At 41.9% G+C, this 16,505-nt stretch overlaps 1 protein-coding gene and 1 long non-coding RNA gene across 2 annotated transcripts; one reads left to right on the top strand and one right to left on the bottom strand.

Annotated features, from left to right (window-relative positions):
* Positions 1-556: 556 nt before the first annotated feature.
* On the bottom strand, positions 557-4,534 carry LOC308188186. Its single transcript, XR_013945213.1, has 3 exons — positions 2,847-4,534; positions 2,163-2,277; positions 557-2,066 (listed from the first exon to the last, which is right to left on the bottom strand). It is a non-coding gene; the product is annotated as an uncharacterized lncRNA (long non-coding RNA).
* A 619-nt stretch (positions 4,535-5,153) lies between these two features.
* Positions 5,154-13,158, top strand: RFXAP (regulatory factor X associated protein). The gene is made up of 3 exons (XM_080576975.1): positions 5,154-5,822; positions 8,294-8,401; positions 11,457-13,158. Exons 1-3 carry the CDS (start codon positions 5,325-5,327, stop codon positions 11,565-11,567), a joined length of 717 nt encoding a protein of 238 aa, XP_080433101.1. The 5' UTR covers positions 5,154-5,324; the 3' UTR covers positions 11,568-13,158.
* The last annotated feature ends 3,347 nt before the right edge of the window (positions 13,159-16,505 follow it).

The raw sequence follows: 16,505 nt of genomic DNA, 5'->3' as shown, positions 1-16,505 counted from the left end.
AGCTTTGCTTCCATCTAGTTTTAACTTCCTCAATAAGCAAGGCTCTCCCTGTTCGTATGGGAACAGAATGTTTCATAGGGTGAAATTGAGCTAATTACTTTTTTTTTCTAAATGCATCCCATTATTTATGCTTGCTGCTTCATTAAGCAGAATGACTATGCCTACTTTTACTACTGTAAGTAATTTTCTTCTCTGTTATTCACTCTTCCTTGGCTATAAGGAGAGAGATCTGGCATGTTATTTTAAAATAGGCTTGAATCAAATGATTTAGATCGAGAAGGAATCAATCTGTGAAACAATATTAACTAGAATTAGCAGATACTGACCTTTGCCAAGGTGATTCCTACTCCATACCACAAAGGAGTGTATCACAACTCACATGGAACTGAAGACTTTCCAGGATGCATTCAAAGATGCTGGTTCCACATGGTGGGAGAACATGCAGAATGACAGTGATTTGCTCATGCGCTAGAAGTAATAATCAACCATCCATTCACTGCAAATGGAAATTGCTTAGACTAATAAAATGACCTCCAGATAAAGTCTACTTCAGCAACTGAAAACATCATCAAAGAAACACTGTTCTGCAATTAAGAAATGTTCTAGTAATTAAAGCTATTGAGATCGTAGGGGCTAATAAATGTCCAATAAGCGATCCATGACATATTCTAAATCCTGTCTTGCACATCTTTATTCAGCAGTATTTTGTTTTTTATTATATGGTGGATGTGATTTTTATGCCGGGGGTCACCCAGCTGGAAAGCAGCTCTGCAGAAAAGGACCTAGATAGACACCAAGTTGAACACAAGTCAGCAATGTAGCCTTGCTACTAAGAAAGCTAATGGTATTCTTGGCTCCATTAGGCAAAGTGTCATCAGCAAGTCAAGAGGGGTGATCCTTCCCCTCTACTCAGCACTGGTGAGGCTACACCTGGAGAGCACTGCATACAGTTCTGCCCACCTGTCCGCCCTCTCTCCCTCCCCCTCCAGCCTCCCACCACCCCAATACAAAGAGACCTGGGGGGACTGGAGAGAGTCCAGCAGAGCGCCACCAAGATGGTCACAGGACTGGAGCACCTCTTCTGTGAGGAAAGGCTGGGAGAGCTGGGACTGCTCAACCTGGAGAAGAGGAGGCTCAGGGGGATCCCATCTGTGTCCCGAAATCCCTGAAGGGAGGGTGCAGAGAGGACGGAGCCAGGCTCTGCTCAGCGGTGCCCAGTGCCAGGACAGGAGGCCATGGGCACAGCCGGGCACCCAGGAGGCTCCCTCTGAGCACCAGGCAGCACTTCTGTGCTGGGCGGGTGACGGAGCCCTGGCACAGGCTGCCCAGAGAGGCTGTGGGGTCTCCTCCTTGGGGATCTCCAAAAGCCGCCTGGACGTGGTCCTGGGCAGCCTGCTCTGGGTGTCCCTGCTTGGGCAGGGGTGGCACCAGGGGCCTCCAGGGGTGTCTTCCAATTTCAGCCATGCTGTGATTCTGTGATTTGTAAATTGGTTAATTTACATTGAATTAAAAATAAATAAATTAAAAGACAGGCTTACTTTCAGCAAACTGATTTATCTGCTGTCATGGGACAAAGGTAACCACACAAAATGAGATGGACTTGTAGAAACACATTTCTGATGGCCATTTTATATCATATATGCATACATTCCAAACAGAATATATATCCATAATTCAAGTCAAATTTATGTTTGTTTATATATTTATTTTTATTTTTGTCATTTGCAAAAATAAATTCATCTGTAGTTCATACAGGCTGATATGCTTCTGACTTCCTAATACTGTTGGGAAACAGAGACACTTGAACAGTGTGAAAAGGGATATTTACAATCTTCCATAAAATCGGAATCAAAGCTTTTTAAACTTATCTAAAAAACAAGTTTTAACAAACTGCTAACAGTAGCAACACTTCCTTTGTTATTGATGGAAAGAGCTCAGCATTCATTGTTGTCTGGAAGTTAGTATCAGCAAGCGTAATGATCACTCCACACTTTGTCTTCCTTTAAGGGAAAAGCTGTTTTGATGTTGCTGAGTTTCTGTACCTTTCCATGACTGTGCAATTTGACCTGAACCCAAGAGCAAGTAGGAGGAATAAATGGAGAAGTTGCTAAGCAGTAAGAGATACAATAAAGAAGAATAATCTCTCTTACCTATATACTCACATTTTGATTTCCTCATCAAATGAAGTGTTCCCAAAGAGATGTGTTCAAAAATGGTTAGTTCTCAGCTTCCTCCAGAACTCCTCATTCCCTTGTATCTTTCAAGTACCTTTCAAAGCTGTTTTAAAAATTCAAATGCTCTCCTTGACTTGACCTTTTCATTTTATAACCAAGCAATAAGGTTACAAGATGATTTGCATTTAGATTATGTTTTCTTTGTAAGGATATCTCAACACTGGATGCATGAATGTCATGGTTCCACTTCTCACAGAAGTTCTTAATATGGCCTGTGCTCTTAAAGATAAAGGCAAATGCATTTCTGTGTAAAATATAGATAGATACATAAGTCGCCATTGAGTGAGCTGAATTCATAACATCACTCATAGAAACATGCAGAAATAACTTCCAGAATTTGAAAATATTACTGCAGCTATACTCGTTAGTACTATTGTATGTTTGTGTGTTTTGGTGTTTTTTTTTTTTAATGCATGTTTCTTCCTGAGACAATTAAGAACCGCATACTAAGAACTGGCACAGAAAGCTAGAACATTAAAATGAACTATTTCCCAAGCACAAACGTGACAACAGAAAATTACAGAATCTATTTAAACAACAAGCTGTCAGCCAAAGGACAAATGAACTTATTAGATTTCAATAATCACATATGGCATCTCCTTTTAATTATACCTGGGAAGGCAAAACATGATGCAGCCACTCCTGGCTGGCCAGCAATGATGTACAGACCAGTTACACAATGCTCAAAACATGACCTTCCTTCCCCAGGAGCTGGAATGCCACAAGTGCAGCCCACAGAAGCTTACACTTTGCTTTATTTGCTTTCCATCGTGATGTTTCTCTTTTCTGAGCAAATCAGGCAGAAAGAAAAAAAAAAAAAAAAGCATCAATGGCAGCTTTTTAAAGAAGGGCTTCATTTGTTAGCTGCCGCTAATTTAATTCCTGTTTCTGTTTCTATGCCCTCAGGCAAACAGATGACAAGGTTCTGTGGTGAAGAGAATTGGCTAATACCTTACACTGTGGTCCAGTAACAGCTTCATTAAATATCAAATCAGTTTGCTGATTAATTATCCCCTTAATATTTTTGTAAGGTATTATCAGCTTTCAGATTTGTTGTTGTTGTTGTTCTTTTCTCCTCAGATGAGGAAAAAGAGAACTAAGGAACTGAAGTATGCTTTCAGACACCCAATGAGGTCCCCAAGTGTTATCAGGGTGTCTGAGGCAGAATCCAACTGAATCAAAAAAAAAAAGAGGCAGTTTTCAGAAGAGCATTTTCATGGAAACCTTCATTCTGGAAATAATTTTCTCCTTTAGCCTCAAACTGCTTAAATCTACTGGTCTTACTGGCCTGTGCCAACACCTAGCTGTCCCAGTGGGGTTTCAGAGAAGTGGTGAGGAAGGTACAAGTCTTCCTCCCGGAATTTGAAAGGTATCAGCTTCCAGTTTCTTATTAGCATTTTAATTACTTATAGTGTGGATGTGTAGAGGTAGTGTGGGTAGAGAGAAATGCTTTTATTTTGGTTTCATTATTACTTTTGATTTTACTTTGGATTCATTATTACTTTTGATTTTATTTTAATTAATGTCAGGGGCACTGAGAATTTTAAGTAGGCGTTCCTTCAAGATGTGTTCCAATTGAAAGAAATCAACGAAAATTACTTCAGTGGAACTGTAATGAGAAAAATTCGAAACATTTACTGGCACCCCCTGCTCCAAGGAGCTCACTGTCTAAAGAGGTAAGAGGCAGGATAACAATACTACACGTAATTTTTACATGCTTCACTACCAGCACAGATGCAAGTCCTAAAGACAGGCTCTGGTGAGTTATCTGAGTGTCTGCAGCAGGGATGAAATAGAAACAGGGGCAGATGTGGGGGAGCGTCTCCACTGCCGAAAAAGAAATAGTGTGTAATTTTAGTTTAAACAGCAGTAAGGCTGGGAATTATTTTGCTAATTTTAAAGGTGAGTGGTGGGTCAAAGGTGACAAGGATAAAGTACTCAGTTCATTGTCTAGGACTATACCACGCCATTAGCTATTTTGATAAATGAGGGAGAACTGTACTAGACATGGTCAAGGGTGAAAGTGAACAGCTGCCAACTGTAAACAGCACAATCATTTACCTCAGTGACAGGAAAGGGGATCTGTGGTAATTACCAGAGAACAAACGGGGTCAGCACTGTTTCTTTAATATGGGATGAACCTACCTGTACAACAAGAAAGGTTGAACTCATGGGGAAAGGAGGTAAGAAAAATGAAGGGGGAGCAAACAGCAGATGATCACGGAGAAAGTTAGTGTAACCTCTCTGTGGCAGTTGGGAAAGTTCAGTGCCTGTGACACAGAAGGATGAAGCAGAAGGAAAATTGAAGGTAGGCACAACAGTTACAAGTCCTTTTTTGTTGGAATAAAATCTAAGAACTTTTCAGGGGGAAAAAAAATGGATTGAGGAATTAAAAGATGGCTGAGATTACGGACACTGGATTTATTTACATGGCAGAATAAAGGTGTTTACTTAGGAAGAACGTGTTTGTAACTGGACAAATTGGGTGAACACAGCTGCTCAGATGAACCCTTTAATAGGTAAAACACATCGAAGGAGTCCTACTGAAGTGAGCCAAAGTGACAGTGAATACCTAAAGCAATGAACAGAAGGGCAAGCTGAAGAGAGCTGAAAAATACAAGTGAGATCGACCGGTAGCCATAAGGAGGCTGAGCGGGAGGGGAAGCAGAACAGCACCCTTGGGTCCCACTCTCACTGGTGGCAGGGATACATGGATAGCAGAGGGACGGTATACGTGTAAGGACAGGATGGGGCCAACATCTACCACCACGCGTGCCACACGACAGGCCCGCTGCCGCTCAAGGAGCCTAGGAGGGAACTCTTCCCCCCCACAAACGCGAAGAAGCCCAAGAGGCCGCCTTCCCCACCCCGCGCCAAGATGGCGCCCACCGCCCGCCCACTGAGGCGCCTGCGCGGCCCGGCCCCGCCACGCCTGCGCGGCGACCGCGGGGCGGCGGCGGCGGCTGCTGCGAGCGGCGGCCTCGCTCCCCGGTGACCGGCGCCCTGCGAGCCAGCCCCGCCGTCGCTCCCCCTTCCTCCTCCGCCTCCTCCTCCTCCTCCTCCTCGCCGCCGCAGCTGGCGCTGCTCGTGATGCAGCCGTGCGGCGGCGAGGAGGAGGCGGCGGCGGCGGCGGCGGCTGGAGGGGGGGTGCTGCCGCTGCAGGGCTCCGCCGCCCCGCCGCAGCAGCCCGCCGGTGCGGGCGGCCTCATGTTGTTCTACGAGCTGGGTCCCGGCGAAGCCGAGGCGGGGGAGGAGGCGGCGGGCGGCGAGAGCACGGCCAGCCCGGAGGAGCTGGACGACGAGGAGGCGGCTGCAGCGGCGGCGGCGGCCGCCTCCTCCTCCTCCTCCAGCGGCGAGGCGGCGGCGGCGGGCGGCGACTGCAAGAGCTGCACCTACCAGGGCTGCAGCGAGACCACCACGCAGGTGGCGAAGCAGCGCAAGCCCTGGATGTGCAAGCGGCACCGCAACAAGATGTACAAGGACAAGTACAAGCGCAAGAAGAGCGACCAGGCCCTGGGGGGCGGCGGCGGCGGCGGAGGAGGAGGAGGAAGCGGCGGGGCCGGGGCGGGGGGCGGCCCGCGGGCTGAGGTGAGGCTCGGGGGTGTGCGAGCTCCGGGGGGTGTCTGCTGGTCAGTATAGCCGGGGGGTCTGGGTGTTGTGGGGTCTTTAATGCACGGAGGTGGGGGGCGGGGGGGTGCTGCGAGCAGCCACAGAGCTCGCTCTGCTTCGGGCACAAGAGCAACCCCATTTCTTCTCCTCTTAGTGGGTAGCAGCAGCATACAACGACAGAAGGTCCCAGAAGCGTTGCTTCGCAGTGCTGTGTGTGTTTATTTCATAGGAGGAAAGGCGAAGGTGTAGGGCTGAGACAGCTGTCAGCCTTCCTGCCCCGTCGGTTGAAGTGTGGGGGACCCCAGGAACAGCAGCCACTGGGGAATAAATACATCGTGTGCGGAAATGGGTCATGCATGTTCCTTGAGATGGCTATTTTATATTTTAAATAAGTTTTATATTTTTTATATTTTATATAAATGACGTTTACTTAACTATTTAGAACACTAATATTTTATACTTGCTCCTAAAAACTTGTGTGTATTGCTTAGATGGGGGAATAGAGATTGCCAGGGTTAGAGCTGATGTTAACATTCAACTTTTTAGATAGTTTTAGTTGTTGGTTTGTAATTCAATCGAGGCAGCACTGTTTCTGATGATTGTTTGCACTGATGAGTTAGAGGACGTTTATTATTTTGTGTTTAGAGCTAAAAAGAGACCAAAATGTTTTTACTTCTGAAGGTGCTGGCTAGTTTGTGCCTGAGGGGACAAGTGTGGAATAGTGGTTGTCAGAAGAAAAAAAAGCTGCTTACCTGGCACAGACAGACACTCCTGCTACAAGTGGCCTTTTTTTTTGTCAGCACAGCTATCTGTGGAGTTGTGTGACTGTGAGCAGGGAGCTGATGTAACTGCAGGGCAACTAACAAAAATATTTTGATTGTTTTTATTCACATAAAATATAATAGTAACCACTAAGCGTGCCGTAGAAATAAGAAAAAGCTAAATAATATTCTCCCAGCTGCTTTCTTTTTCAGCTGAGTGGGCTTGCTGAGATAAGCGTGGGTTTCCTGGGGATTTTTGCAACTCTGGGTGATGTCTGTTTCCAATTTCTCTTGAACCCACCTAAACTGTTGGCACTGTTACATTTTGACAGTGTCCTCAGGTCTGCTACCTGTTGAATGATCTTCTTGTTTGTTTTGAACCTGACTGCTGCTGGCTCAGCTTGCCCCTTAGTTTCTGCACTAGAAGGTGCAGTGAGTGACCAATTCCCATGTAATTGTCCATGACAGTTACTTGGTAGGCTTGCCTTGAAGTTGTTTCCTTCCTGCAGTGAAAAGGCTTGTTTCTGCGCTTTTATTGTCCTTGTTGCTTGTTGCCATTCTGTGAACCTTCTCTGCTTGTAGTAGCTACTTCTATCTCAGATGAGAGGACAGGAACTGCACACTGCATTCAAGATGTGGGTGAACTCTAGATTTACATACTGGTGTGCTTTCCTCTGCTCACTCTTCATTTCATAATAACTCAGCGTAGTCAGTTCATGATGTGGCTACAAAAATACTCGCCATAGCTCAGAAAAGGGGACATTACGGTACAGTTGCAGTATTTCATGTAGTGATGCGTTTTTTTGATCTATAACATGAAGTAGTGATGACTGCATGTTGGAAAAGAGAGGGCTTGCTTTTCCCACTTCCATAATGTTGAAACCAACACACAATAGTAGAAATTAAGGCCTGAACTTACAGAAGAAAGCAGGATGGTTAGTGATAAACTGGGTGTGCCTTTTTGCAGTGCTGATCGTGTGTTTTGGGGTCTTTGCAAATAATCAGAGTGAGTGGCAAACTCATGGGCAAACAGTTGAGTCAGTGTCAGTAAGATGTGAATTTTATAAACATAGGATTAGCATGATGACTGAAGTTTTCCAAAACACGAATGTTTTCTTTACAGAAGATCGTAGAGCTACATTGCTTAGAAGACAGCCTAATTCGTGAATGGTGATTGTACAGGGAACAGAACAAACACACAAACAAAAAGCACGCGGATCTTATTGTCTCTTGCCTGTGGCTTTGACAAGTTCATACTAGTATTCTGGTCTGTTTTGTTTTGCAGTGAAGAATATTGTCATTCCCACCTGATTGCAAATGCTAAATATAATTCACTTATGCAAACTAGAGACTGAGGTGTTTTGAGTGAGTTCACTCTTAAGAAATACAATCAAATAAATTCAAGACATTAGCTGGCCATAGTAACTTGGTTAGGTTTGCAATTTAGAAGGCTAACTCAGCTACGTTGCTGGAGTTGCATTCACTGTGAGTGATGGAGTAAGGAAAATAATGTGGGAAGGAAAACAGGCCAGTTCTTGAATAAATACATACCCGTTCTAGTGCTGTTATTTTCCTCTGCAGATTAATAATGCAAACAGATTCTTTTAGGACTCTTCTGTGGTAAAAAGTGTGTATGATATCAGGTTTTATAGTCTCACTTTTCTATTATTTTTTTTCTTTAATGTACAGGATTGTGTTGAAGGTTCTGTTTCTGTTACAAAACAGAGAACAGGCTCCATTGGAGATCGCCCAGCAAGACCTACTCTTCTAGAACAAGTCTTGAATAAAAAGAGGCTGGTAAGTTTTGTTTTCTTGGAGGTCTTGAACTCAAAAAAATAAAGGCAGCTTAGCAGTGTTTAACTGTCGCCCGTACGAAAGGTGAATATCAGCTCAGTGATCATACACTGCACGTGCATGTTTTCAGATTTGAAGTATGCTGCAGTTCAGGTGTGTGTCTCTGCTTCTGCATGAAGAATACAAAAGGGATGGAGTTTATCGATGGTTGCTATGTTAACTGAAGCTGAATATTTTGGTAGTACTAAATATGTATGGTCATTTCATTAGGGTAAATAGTACTTAAAATATAACTGAGACGTTTTAAACATATTAGCCCGACTTTTCTGTAAAGCTTCAGACAGAACAGTGCATGGGCTTCAGGTCTTCTGTGAGCTTTAATTATTATAGTGTGTTTTAAAAGTTGTAGGCTTATTATGATACCACACTTAAAATTGCATATATATTTGCTGGTAAAACAAACTGTATGGAAACAGTACCATGTGTGATATTTGTAGACTGCATGAATGACATATGTTGTAAGTTTTTTATTGCTTCTGTTGCTACTGTAAGTATATTGCAATAACTGAGCCTAATGAACAGCAATAATGTAGTCCTTACCATTGCTTGGGGTGCTTCATTGCAATTCTTTCTACTTCGTTGTTGTTTTTTGGTGTTTTTTTTGTTTTGTTTTGTTTTTTTTTTTTTTTTGCAATCTCCTTTCTTCAGAACCCAGTTGAACTGTTTGGCTGCTCCCTGTTACCTATGCAAAGCAATTTAACAGTTGCTATTAAAGTGTGGTAGTACCTGTTCAGATGTTTCAGAGAATCACAGAATATCCAGAGTTGGAAAGGACCTACAAGGATAATCAAGTCGAACTCCTGGGTCCTCAAAGGACCACCCCAAAATCAGACCATGTTTCTGAGAGCCTTGTCCAAATGCTTCTTGAACTCCAGCAGGTTCAAATTTGAAGTCTTTAAGGAAGCATCATAGAAGTGTTAAGTATACAGCTGTACAGACTTATTTTCTTGGACGAATTCTCAATATTAGGACCTATCTGATGGTTATTTCTAAAACTCAGGGGGGTGTCTGTAGCTCTTCAGTTGAACTATGAACTTTATTTTTCCCATTATATGTTGTTCTTCATGCCCTGCCTAATGAATTGTTGTTTCCTTTCCTGTCTGTTTATATTCATGTGGCTTTTAATTAAATTTGAAAGGTTTTTTTTATTAATGAAACATTTTTTTTTTCTGGTATATCAACCAGAAGCTCATGGAATAAATAAATGTTGAGAGCTTGTGCTCAAAGTTGTGTCAAGGCTCTTTGAGAATTAGGTTTCCTTACATTATTCTGGGGAACTGAGATTGAGATTCTCTTTGATATGTTTCTTGCTTCTCTCTCTCAGCTCTGACTCAGATGGTCAGCTTCAGATGGTCAGCATTATTCCTTCTAGAATTTATTCTTTGCTTTACGTGTATCTGCACAACACCAGGCCTAAAGGACATGCAGTGACCCGGAAAAAACACTCGTGACCTCTGACATTTGAGGCTGCTCGTGTTGCTCTTATGTCGGGCACGTGAAAGTTACTGCGTGTCAGTGGTAGCTGCCTGCAGGTTTATCCCTGGGAAGAGCAAAGTCCCTTGTGCTTGTTCCTAAGTTTCTTGCATGTTGTGTTCATCTCTGTCAGGAGAGGAGAGGCTTTTGTGGCGGCCCCTGTGTGCCCGGATGTGCAGCTCGCCCTGGATGAAGAGGTAGAAAGCAGAGGTGAGGGGCTGAGAAGCAACAAGGTGTTGAAAGAGGAGCTGGCCTCTTGCTTCAGAGGCTGTAGTAGTCAGGGAGGACGAAATGTCATAAAACAGCAGTAAGTAAAGAAATTCTTACGGAGAAGTACCCTGTGCAGTGAAGTGACTTGAGGGAGCAAATGTAAGCTATGGAAAAGCAGGCTGCACGTCTGTTCAGTGAGACAACTTGTTTGTAGTCTGACCTATTCAGTGCTACTCTAGGTTGAAGTTGTATGCAAGATTGCTTTTTTTTCAGTTATAATCTCTGCAGAATTGCCTCCTAACAGCATAAAGTTCTGACCCTTTCCTGGAAGCTGCTGGTACTTTTCAGTGTGAATCTGAATTGCAGAGTTGCAGTACCTCTTCGGTTGCCTTAGTGAAGTGACTGTGCACAATGAACAACCAGTCTAGGGAATTAATTCAGCTGAAAATCACACTTTTTCTGCATTGACTTTTGATCCATTTTCCACCTCATTTGCCATTTGACCTTGCAAATGCTTGTGCTGCCACCTTGCAGGAATGAGAATGAACAGTTCAAATTGGATGGCAGACTGCGGCTGTTTGGGCCAGTTTAAATGATACTGCTGGCAAATGTCTGTCTGTATCCTTGGGCTTTTTTTTTTTGTCATTTCACTTTCTATTTTAGCAAATTTCTACTCAATCGCATTCATTTAATCTGCCTTAAAAGGAGTTTATTCTTAAAATCTCATGTTCAGTGATAAGCGGTTCCATTGTCTGAGCAGTGGAAGTTTTCAGATGTATTTATTTAATCTGTTCCTAATTAGCTTTCCTATTCTAGGATAGGTGATGAGATGTAAGAGCATCCAAAACTGTTTGTCTTCTGACTGAAGGCAGGTGTTCTTTTTTTTTTTTTAATACATTCCTTGTGGCTGGACTACTTTTTTTGAGAAATGTTGGAAAATTATGGAATGCTCAGTGAAGTTTAGCTTTGCTACAGAATTACAATATTTAATTTATATTTATTATAGCTCAGAACTACTGTCCGTAGTAGGGAATTTGGAAATTGGCTCAAAAGTGAGGCATAGTTGAGAGGCTGATGTTGTTTTCAATGTCTGTAGATTACTACTGTTGCGTTTTTGTATGGTTTGGGCAATATCACTTGTTCCTTAGGTTCTGAATTTTCTTTTAGAATGTGCGTTAATGTTGGTTGTGGTTACCTGCTGATGTCCTGAGATGGTTTTGAGATGTTTTTTTGTGAGCATGCTTTGTAATTTATCACTGTGGTAGATAATTTAAAATATCTGAGTTATTTAAAGTCCCCTTTCTCTTTCTTGCAGTCCCTGCTGAGAAGTCCAGAAGTCGTGCAGTTCCTACAGAAACAACAGCAGCTGTTAAGTCAACAGGCTTTGGAGCAACGGCAGCAGCAGTTTCAAGGAGCACCTGGGTAATCAGAACAGATCAGTGACCTGCAAATGAGTCTGGTGCTGAAGGAGGATTAGGACGTATATTTTATTTAAATATAGAGAATCTCAATGTTAAAAGGAAAAGAGAAGTTGCTGCTGTTACGTGTTGTATTTGTCTCTTGTTTGCACTTTTGAGGTTTTGAGCTGCTTGGGTGTCTGCAAACTTGTGAGCAAATCTGAGGAGTCTATTTTTTGATTCTTTTTAAAACTTCATCGTAATGTTTGATTTTTTTTTTAAGTGAAAATTTGTTTATATCAGTAATTCTGAGCTGTACACCCTTTTCCTACCAAAGTCTTCCACTAAATTAACGTTTTTCTATATAAAGTTTTACTGTTAAACAAGTCACTCTTTGATGACAATCATTGAAGGAAGTCAGTTACTTTCTATGGAAGTTGTGAAATAAAAGTCCCCTTTGAGCCAGTCCAGTGGCATGACCTAACAGTAATTCCTCAGGGATACAAGAAGCTTATGTCCAGTAGAATCTTGCACTAACGACAATGTGCCATCAAGAAGTCCACCAGTGGCTCAGAAAAGTCCAAACTGAGTGATCCTCCTGCCATATATTCGTTATTTGCAAGTTGAATAGGTTTGAAGGAATAGGTTTAAAGGAATTTGTGTTAAAAATCTCCAAAACAGAGAAACAGCAAAGTACGTTCCACCTCTAAATCTTCTTAAAAGTGTGCAGTGGAGAGTTGGACCTTGTTTTGTGTAGTTATTTCTAAGGACCAACCTGTTAAGCATGAAATCACGTATCACAACTTATTTAAAAATGAGAGATATTCTTATCTGTGAGTGAATAAGATTAAAGCTTTTAACTCAAATGCTTAAGGCTTTTAAGAGCAAATGCATCCAAAAGGTAAAATGCAATTACGCATTTGTTTCCTTTTTGTATTCTTTCTCTTCCAAAAAAGTATAGTTAAAATTATTTGATCAAGACAACAGATATCTAATCAGCTCAAGTGCTGGACTTCTCAGGTTTTCAGCCAATTCAGATGAACTTAAAATTGATTTGGTTAAAAATCCAAATGCTGTATTATGTAAATGTTGAATCCCAAATTTTGTCTTTAAATCAGAGTTTTGTATTAAACCACATTTCCTAACAGAGGTTGTCTGAATGGTGGAGATGCTTATTAAAGTACTACTTTGATATTGCAGCAGTGTGATCTGCTGAATAATATCTGTTCAGGAGTGTTTGTTAGTGTTACACATTTTATAAGCTGTGCTTTGTGTATGTATAGAAATTGTTCAGTAGGGATTTCTTGTATTTAGTATTGTGCAAGCTGTTCTTTTAAAAAGAGATCTAAAAAATTTGTACCAACAGTTCTGGACCAATAAGTGTGTGAGCAAATCTGTTTTTTTCTTTTTTTTAAAGAAAACTATTTTTTGTTCTGTTCCGTTTGTATGTTGCTTGTTGTTTATTTCTATATTAAAATGTCTAGCTATAGGTAAGTGACATTAAAACCTCTGTTTTCCCAGACTCTTATGACATAGAAAAAGTTACTTTTGCTTTAAGCAAAATGGAATTACTTTTTCAGTATGTCAGAATACATGCAAAAATATAATGGGCTGAACTTGGAGGAGGAAGTATTTTGTTTTTATTTCAGATGGTCAGCTCATGAAAGCAAACAGCTCTGATTAAACGTTTTTAAAAGAATGAAGTAATTCTAGGTACCCGGTCTGGCCTTTACTGGTTTCAGCGGTAGTTATTTTTCTTCTGTAGCTTTCCCATTTCTGTTCTTATTTTAACATAACGTTTGTTATTATTAAATTCTCAAGAAGTTTGTTTCAGTTCTTCTTTTGTAAGGAAGATGTCGACATGTGGAACATGCTTCCGAGTAAAAATATGCTCTGAGAACATTTGCTCTTATCAAACGAACGAGTTTGATTATAATGAAATGCTTCCAGAAACTTCAGTTGATGGTGTCCCTTCAGCATATCTGTTCAACATTTTTTAGTTCTTCCTTATTACATATAATACATTTTATTATATATCTGTATATTTCATATATACAGCTCTTAGTGCATTTTTTCAGAGACAGTGTGCTGTCAACTTTATAAATACCATTTCTGTGTGTAGTCTTTTTAATATTTGGAGTCCTTACCTGTGATTTTTTTCGTCTAGTTGTACTCAAGTTGTTTCTTCTACTTTTTACATCTTTTCTCTGATGCATTTCTTACAAACAACTACCTGGAAAAATGATAACTAACAGAATAGTAAAACACACCCTTTGCATTTTTATATAATGTGCTCCCTTTAGCAGACAGGAAGATGTGCTGTACTGATGTCAGGCTTTTGCTGAAGAGAGCATAATTGTTCTGCATCTAAATATTCATGGCCTGATTTGAAGTGACATCTGAGGTGTAAGGTTTTTAGGTTTGTAAAACATACGAGTCCCTGGAATGAAAGGTAAAATTCACCAGCAAGGTATGAGCCACTGTAAAATGTATAGTTTCTGGTAGTCTCACTGTAGAATTATATAGGTTGGAAGGGACCTCCAGTGGACTGTATTCAACTGCCCTCTGGAAATGGGTCCCCAGCTGAGTTTTGAACATGTCCGAGTGCCAAAATTTTGTAGCCTCTCTGGGTGCTGTTTGATGACCCTGGAGGTTTTTAAACAAAAAATCATGTGTGAATTTAACTCACATCAGCACCCATTTATCCAGTCCATGCATCACCAGTTTGGGTATAAGGATATTCCAGGATGTCAAGTCAAAGACCTTGCAAAAGTCAAAGTAAACATTGTTTGCTCCTCTTTTGTCCATGGAACAAGGCGTTGCATTGTGGGAGGCAACCAGGCTGGTTAGCTGTCACTTGCCTGTGGTAGATTGTTGCTGGTTGCTCGCAGACACTTTGTCATCCTTTATGGGCTCAGAAATGGCTTAGAGGATGATTTGCCCCATAACTTTTCCAGGAATTGAGATGAGACTGAGCAGTATGTAGTCTCCTAGATTTCTCTTCCTTCCCTTGTTGAGGACAGGTATAATCTTTTTTCTAGAGATAAGGAACTTCCCCTGGCCACCATGACCTTTCAGAAATGGTTGAGTAAGGCCATGCAGTGATACTGGCCAGCTCCTGTAGCACCTGTGATTGCATCCCATCTGGTCTCAAGGACTTGTGTGTGTCCTCAGTGGCGTAAGCAGTCTCTAACTGTGTCTTCCTCTCCTTTGGTTACTGCTTCACTCTTGGACATTGCTAGCAGGCTTGAGGAATTGAGAGTGGAGAGGACAAGTCTTACCAGAGAAAACCTAGTCTTACCAGAGAAGTACTAGGTACTTTGGCCTCTTCTGTGTCCTTTTACTAGGTGTCCTGCCCACTGAGCAGCAGGCCCATGTTTTCACCAGGAACGGAAATACGAAGTGGAAGAGAAAATGCAAAAGGTGAAAGTTGAATCTATAGTCATGTTGACACTAATAACTTTATAGGGTGAGATTTATATTCAGATGATTATTTTGTTCTGGTATCCGTTCCAATTTACAGAGATAATATCTGGTGTTGATTTCACAGCAGTTGCTTCTGACAGTATCTCAAGGAAACTTTCACATATGCCTTCCTTAAACTATGAGATGTACGAGCATCTGCAAATCAGAGCTCAGTGCAACGCCTGAATATCTTGTCAGTAGTAAACTGTGTAGGTGCATTTTGCAAGCACTTCATATGGATCAGCTACCTGTTATCTACTATAGCGCACATGTGCATGTCAGAATTCTTGTTTTATTTTATCAGCTCTCAGATCTAAAGTAAGTTATAAATCACTATGGCAATAGATCTGACGGAAACAACCACATCTAGGCAAACTTGATAATCATTTACCTCTGGAACAAGCAACTCAATTGTTGGATTCTCCATGTACATCAAACTTTGATGTCTTTCTGGAAACTAACCAAATATGTTAGTTGATTTGGTGCAATGATACCCCATGGATTTTCTTTCCCTGGATTGGTTCCAAAGGAGATTTAACCAAAGGCTCACATTTATTTTTTTATCCCCCTAGGGTTTTCCTGTGGGCAATGGTAGAGGCACTGCATACTACTCACATTTACAATTCCTAGTTTTGTGGTAGACCACATATTTCTCAGAAGATAGCCAAATTCAGCAGGTCTTGAGACCCAGGGGGACCTTCCTATTGCAGCCTGGTAGATGTGAGTCTGCCTCTGGTCTGTGTTCTCAGGTTCAGCCCTAGCTGAGAGGTAGCACATATTTCTAACAGACAGATGGACGCACGCACACAAAACTAGGGTGGGCTGGCCAGACAGCTCAAAAGACAATGCATGTACCAGCACCCAAATAGTCACATAGCACTCACCCAGGCTCGTGCAGCACAAATGGGCCCTCTCAATCCTCCTCCACAGCAGCTTGAGATGAACGGGGTCGCTGGAACGTACAGGCAGATGTGACGGGTCTCTCCAGCAGCTCAGCAGTGAATCCACCAGGCAGCCCCTAGATCTTGCTCTGGACCCATGGTTATTTGCAAAAAGATGTAATTGTTTTAGAAACAATTCTTTAGAGCTGCTAATTCTAGGAAATGTGTTTTATTGAAAAGTTTTCATTGGGCAGGTTCCTTTGACTCATTTAAGAAGAGCTTCTATTTCAATTGCTTCTCATGCACTAACCTAAATTTCTCTGAAGAACTCTGAAGTTAGCTTCAAGGCAAACTTGAAGCTGGTGTGGAGACATTGGGGCAGCACAAGGCAGAAAAGGGACACAGGGAGTGTTAAGACAGTGCTGAATGAGTTACCTCCAAAACAAATGAAACTTGCTGAAGATCTGCGTAGAGATGTGCATCTCAGCTGTCCTGTGCTTCCAGTGATGTGATACCAGTGCCTCACAGCCTGGTGTAGACATCAGGAGATGTGCTGATAACAGGGCTGTCCTGTTCAGGTAGTCTCAGATGGGGTTCTCAGGGGGTGTGTGACCCCAACAG

This window comes from Anser brachyrhynchus, assembly GCF_964034855.1.
Source record: "Anser brachyrhynchus genome assembly, chromosome: 1".
Taxonomy (NCBI): Eukaryota; Metazoa; Chordata; class Aves; order Anseriformes; family Anatidae; genus Anser; species Anser brachyrhynchus.
Note: the sequence above shows the minus strand (reverse complement) of the source record. Positions and strands in the feature narration are given on the sequence as shown.

Excerpts from the sequence above, each read along its gene's own strand:
- RFXAP (XM_080576975.1), top strand. The coding sequence starts at position 5,325 with ATGCAGCCGTGCGGCGGCGAGGAGGAGGCGGCGGCGGCGGCGGCGGCT. Across the intron at positions 5,823-8,293 it reads GGGGCGGCCCGCGGGCTGAG|GATTGTGTTGAAGGTTCTGT; the intron begins GTGAGGCTCGGG and ends TTTAATGTACAG. Across the intron at positions 8,402-11,456 it reads TCTTGAATAAAAAGAGGCTG|TCCCTGCTGAGAAGTCCAGA; the intron begins GTAAGTTTTGTT and ends TCTTTCTTGCAG.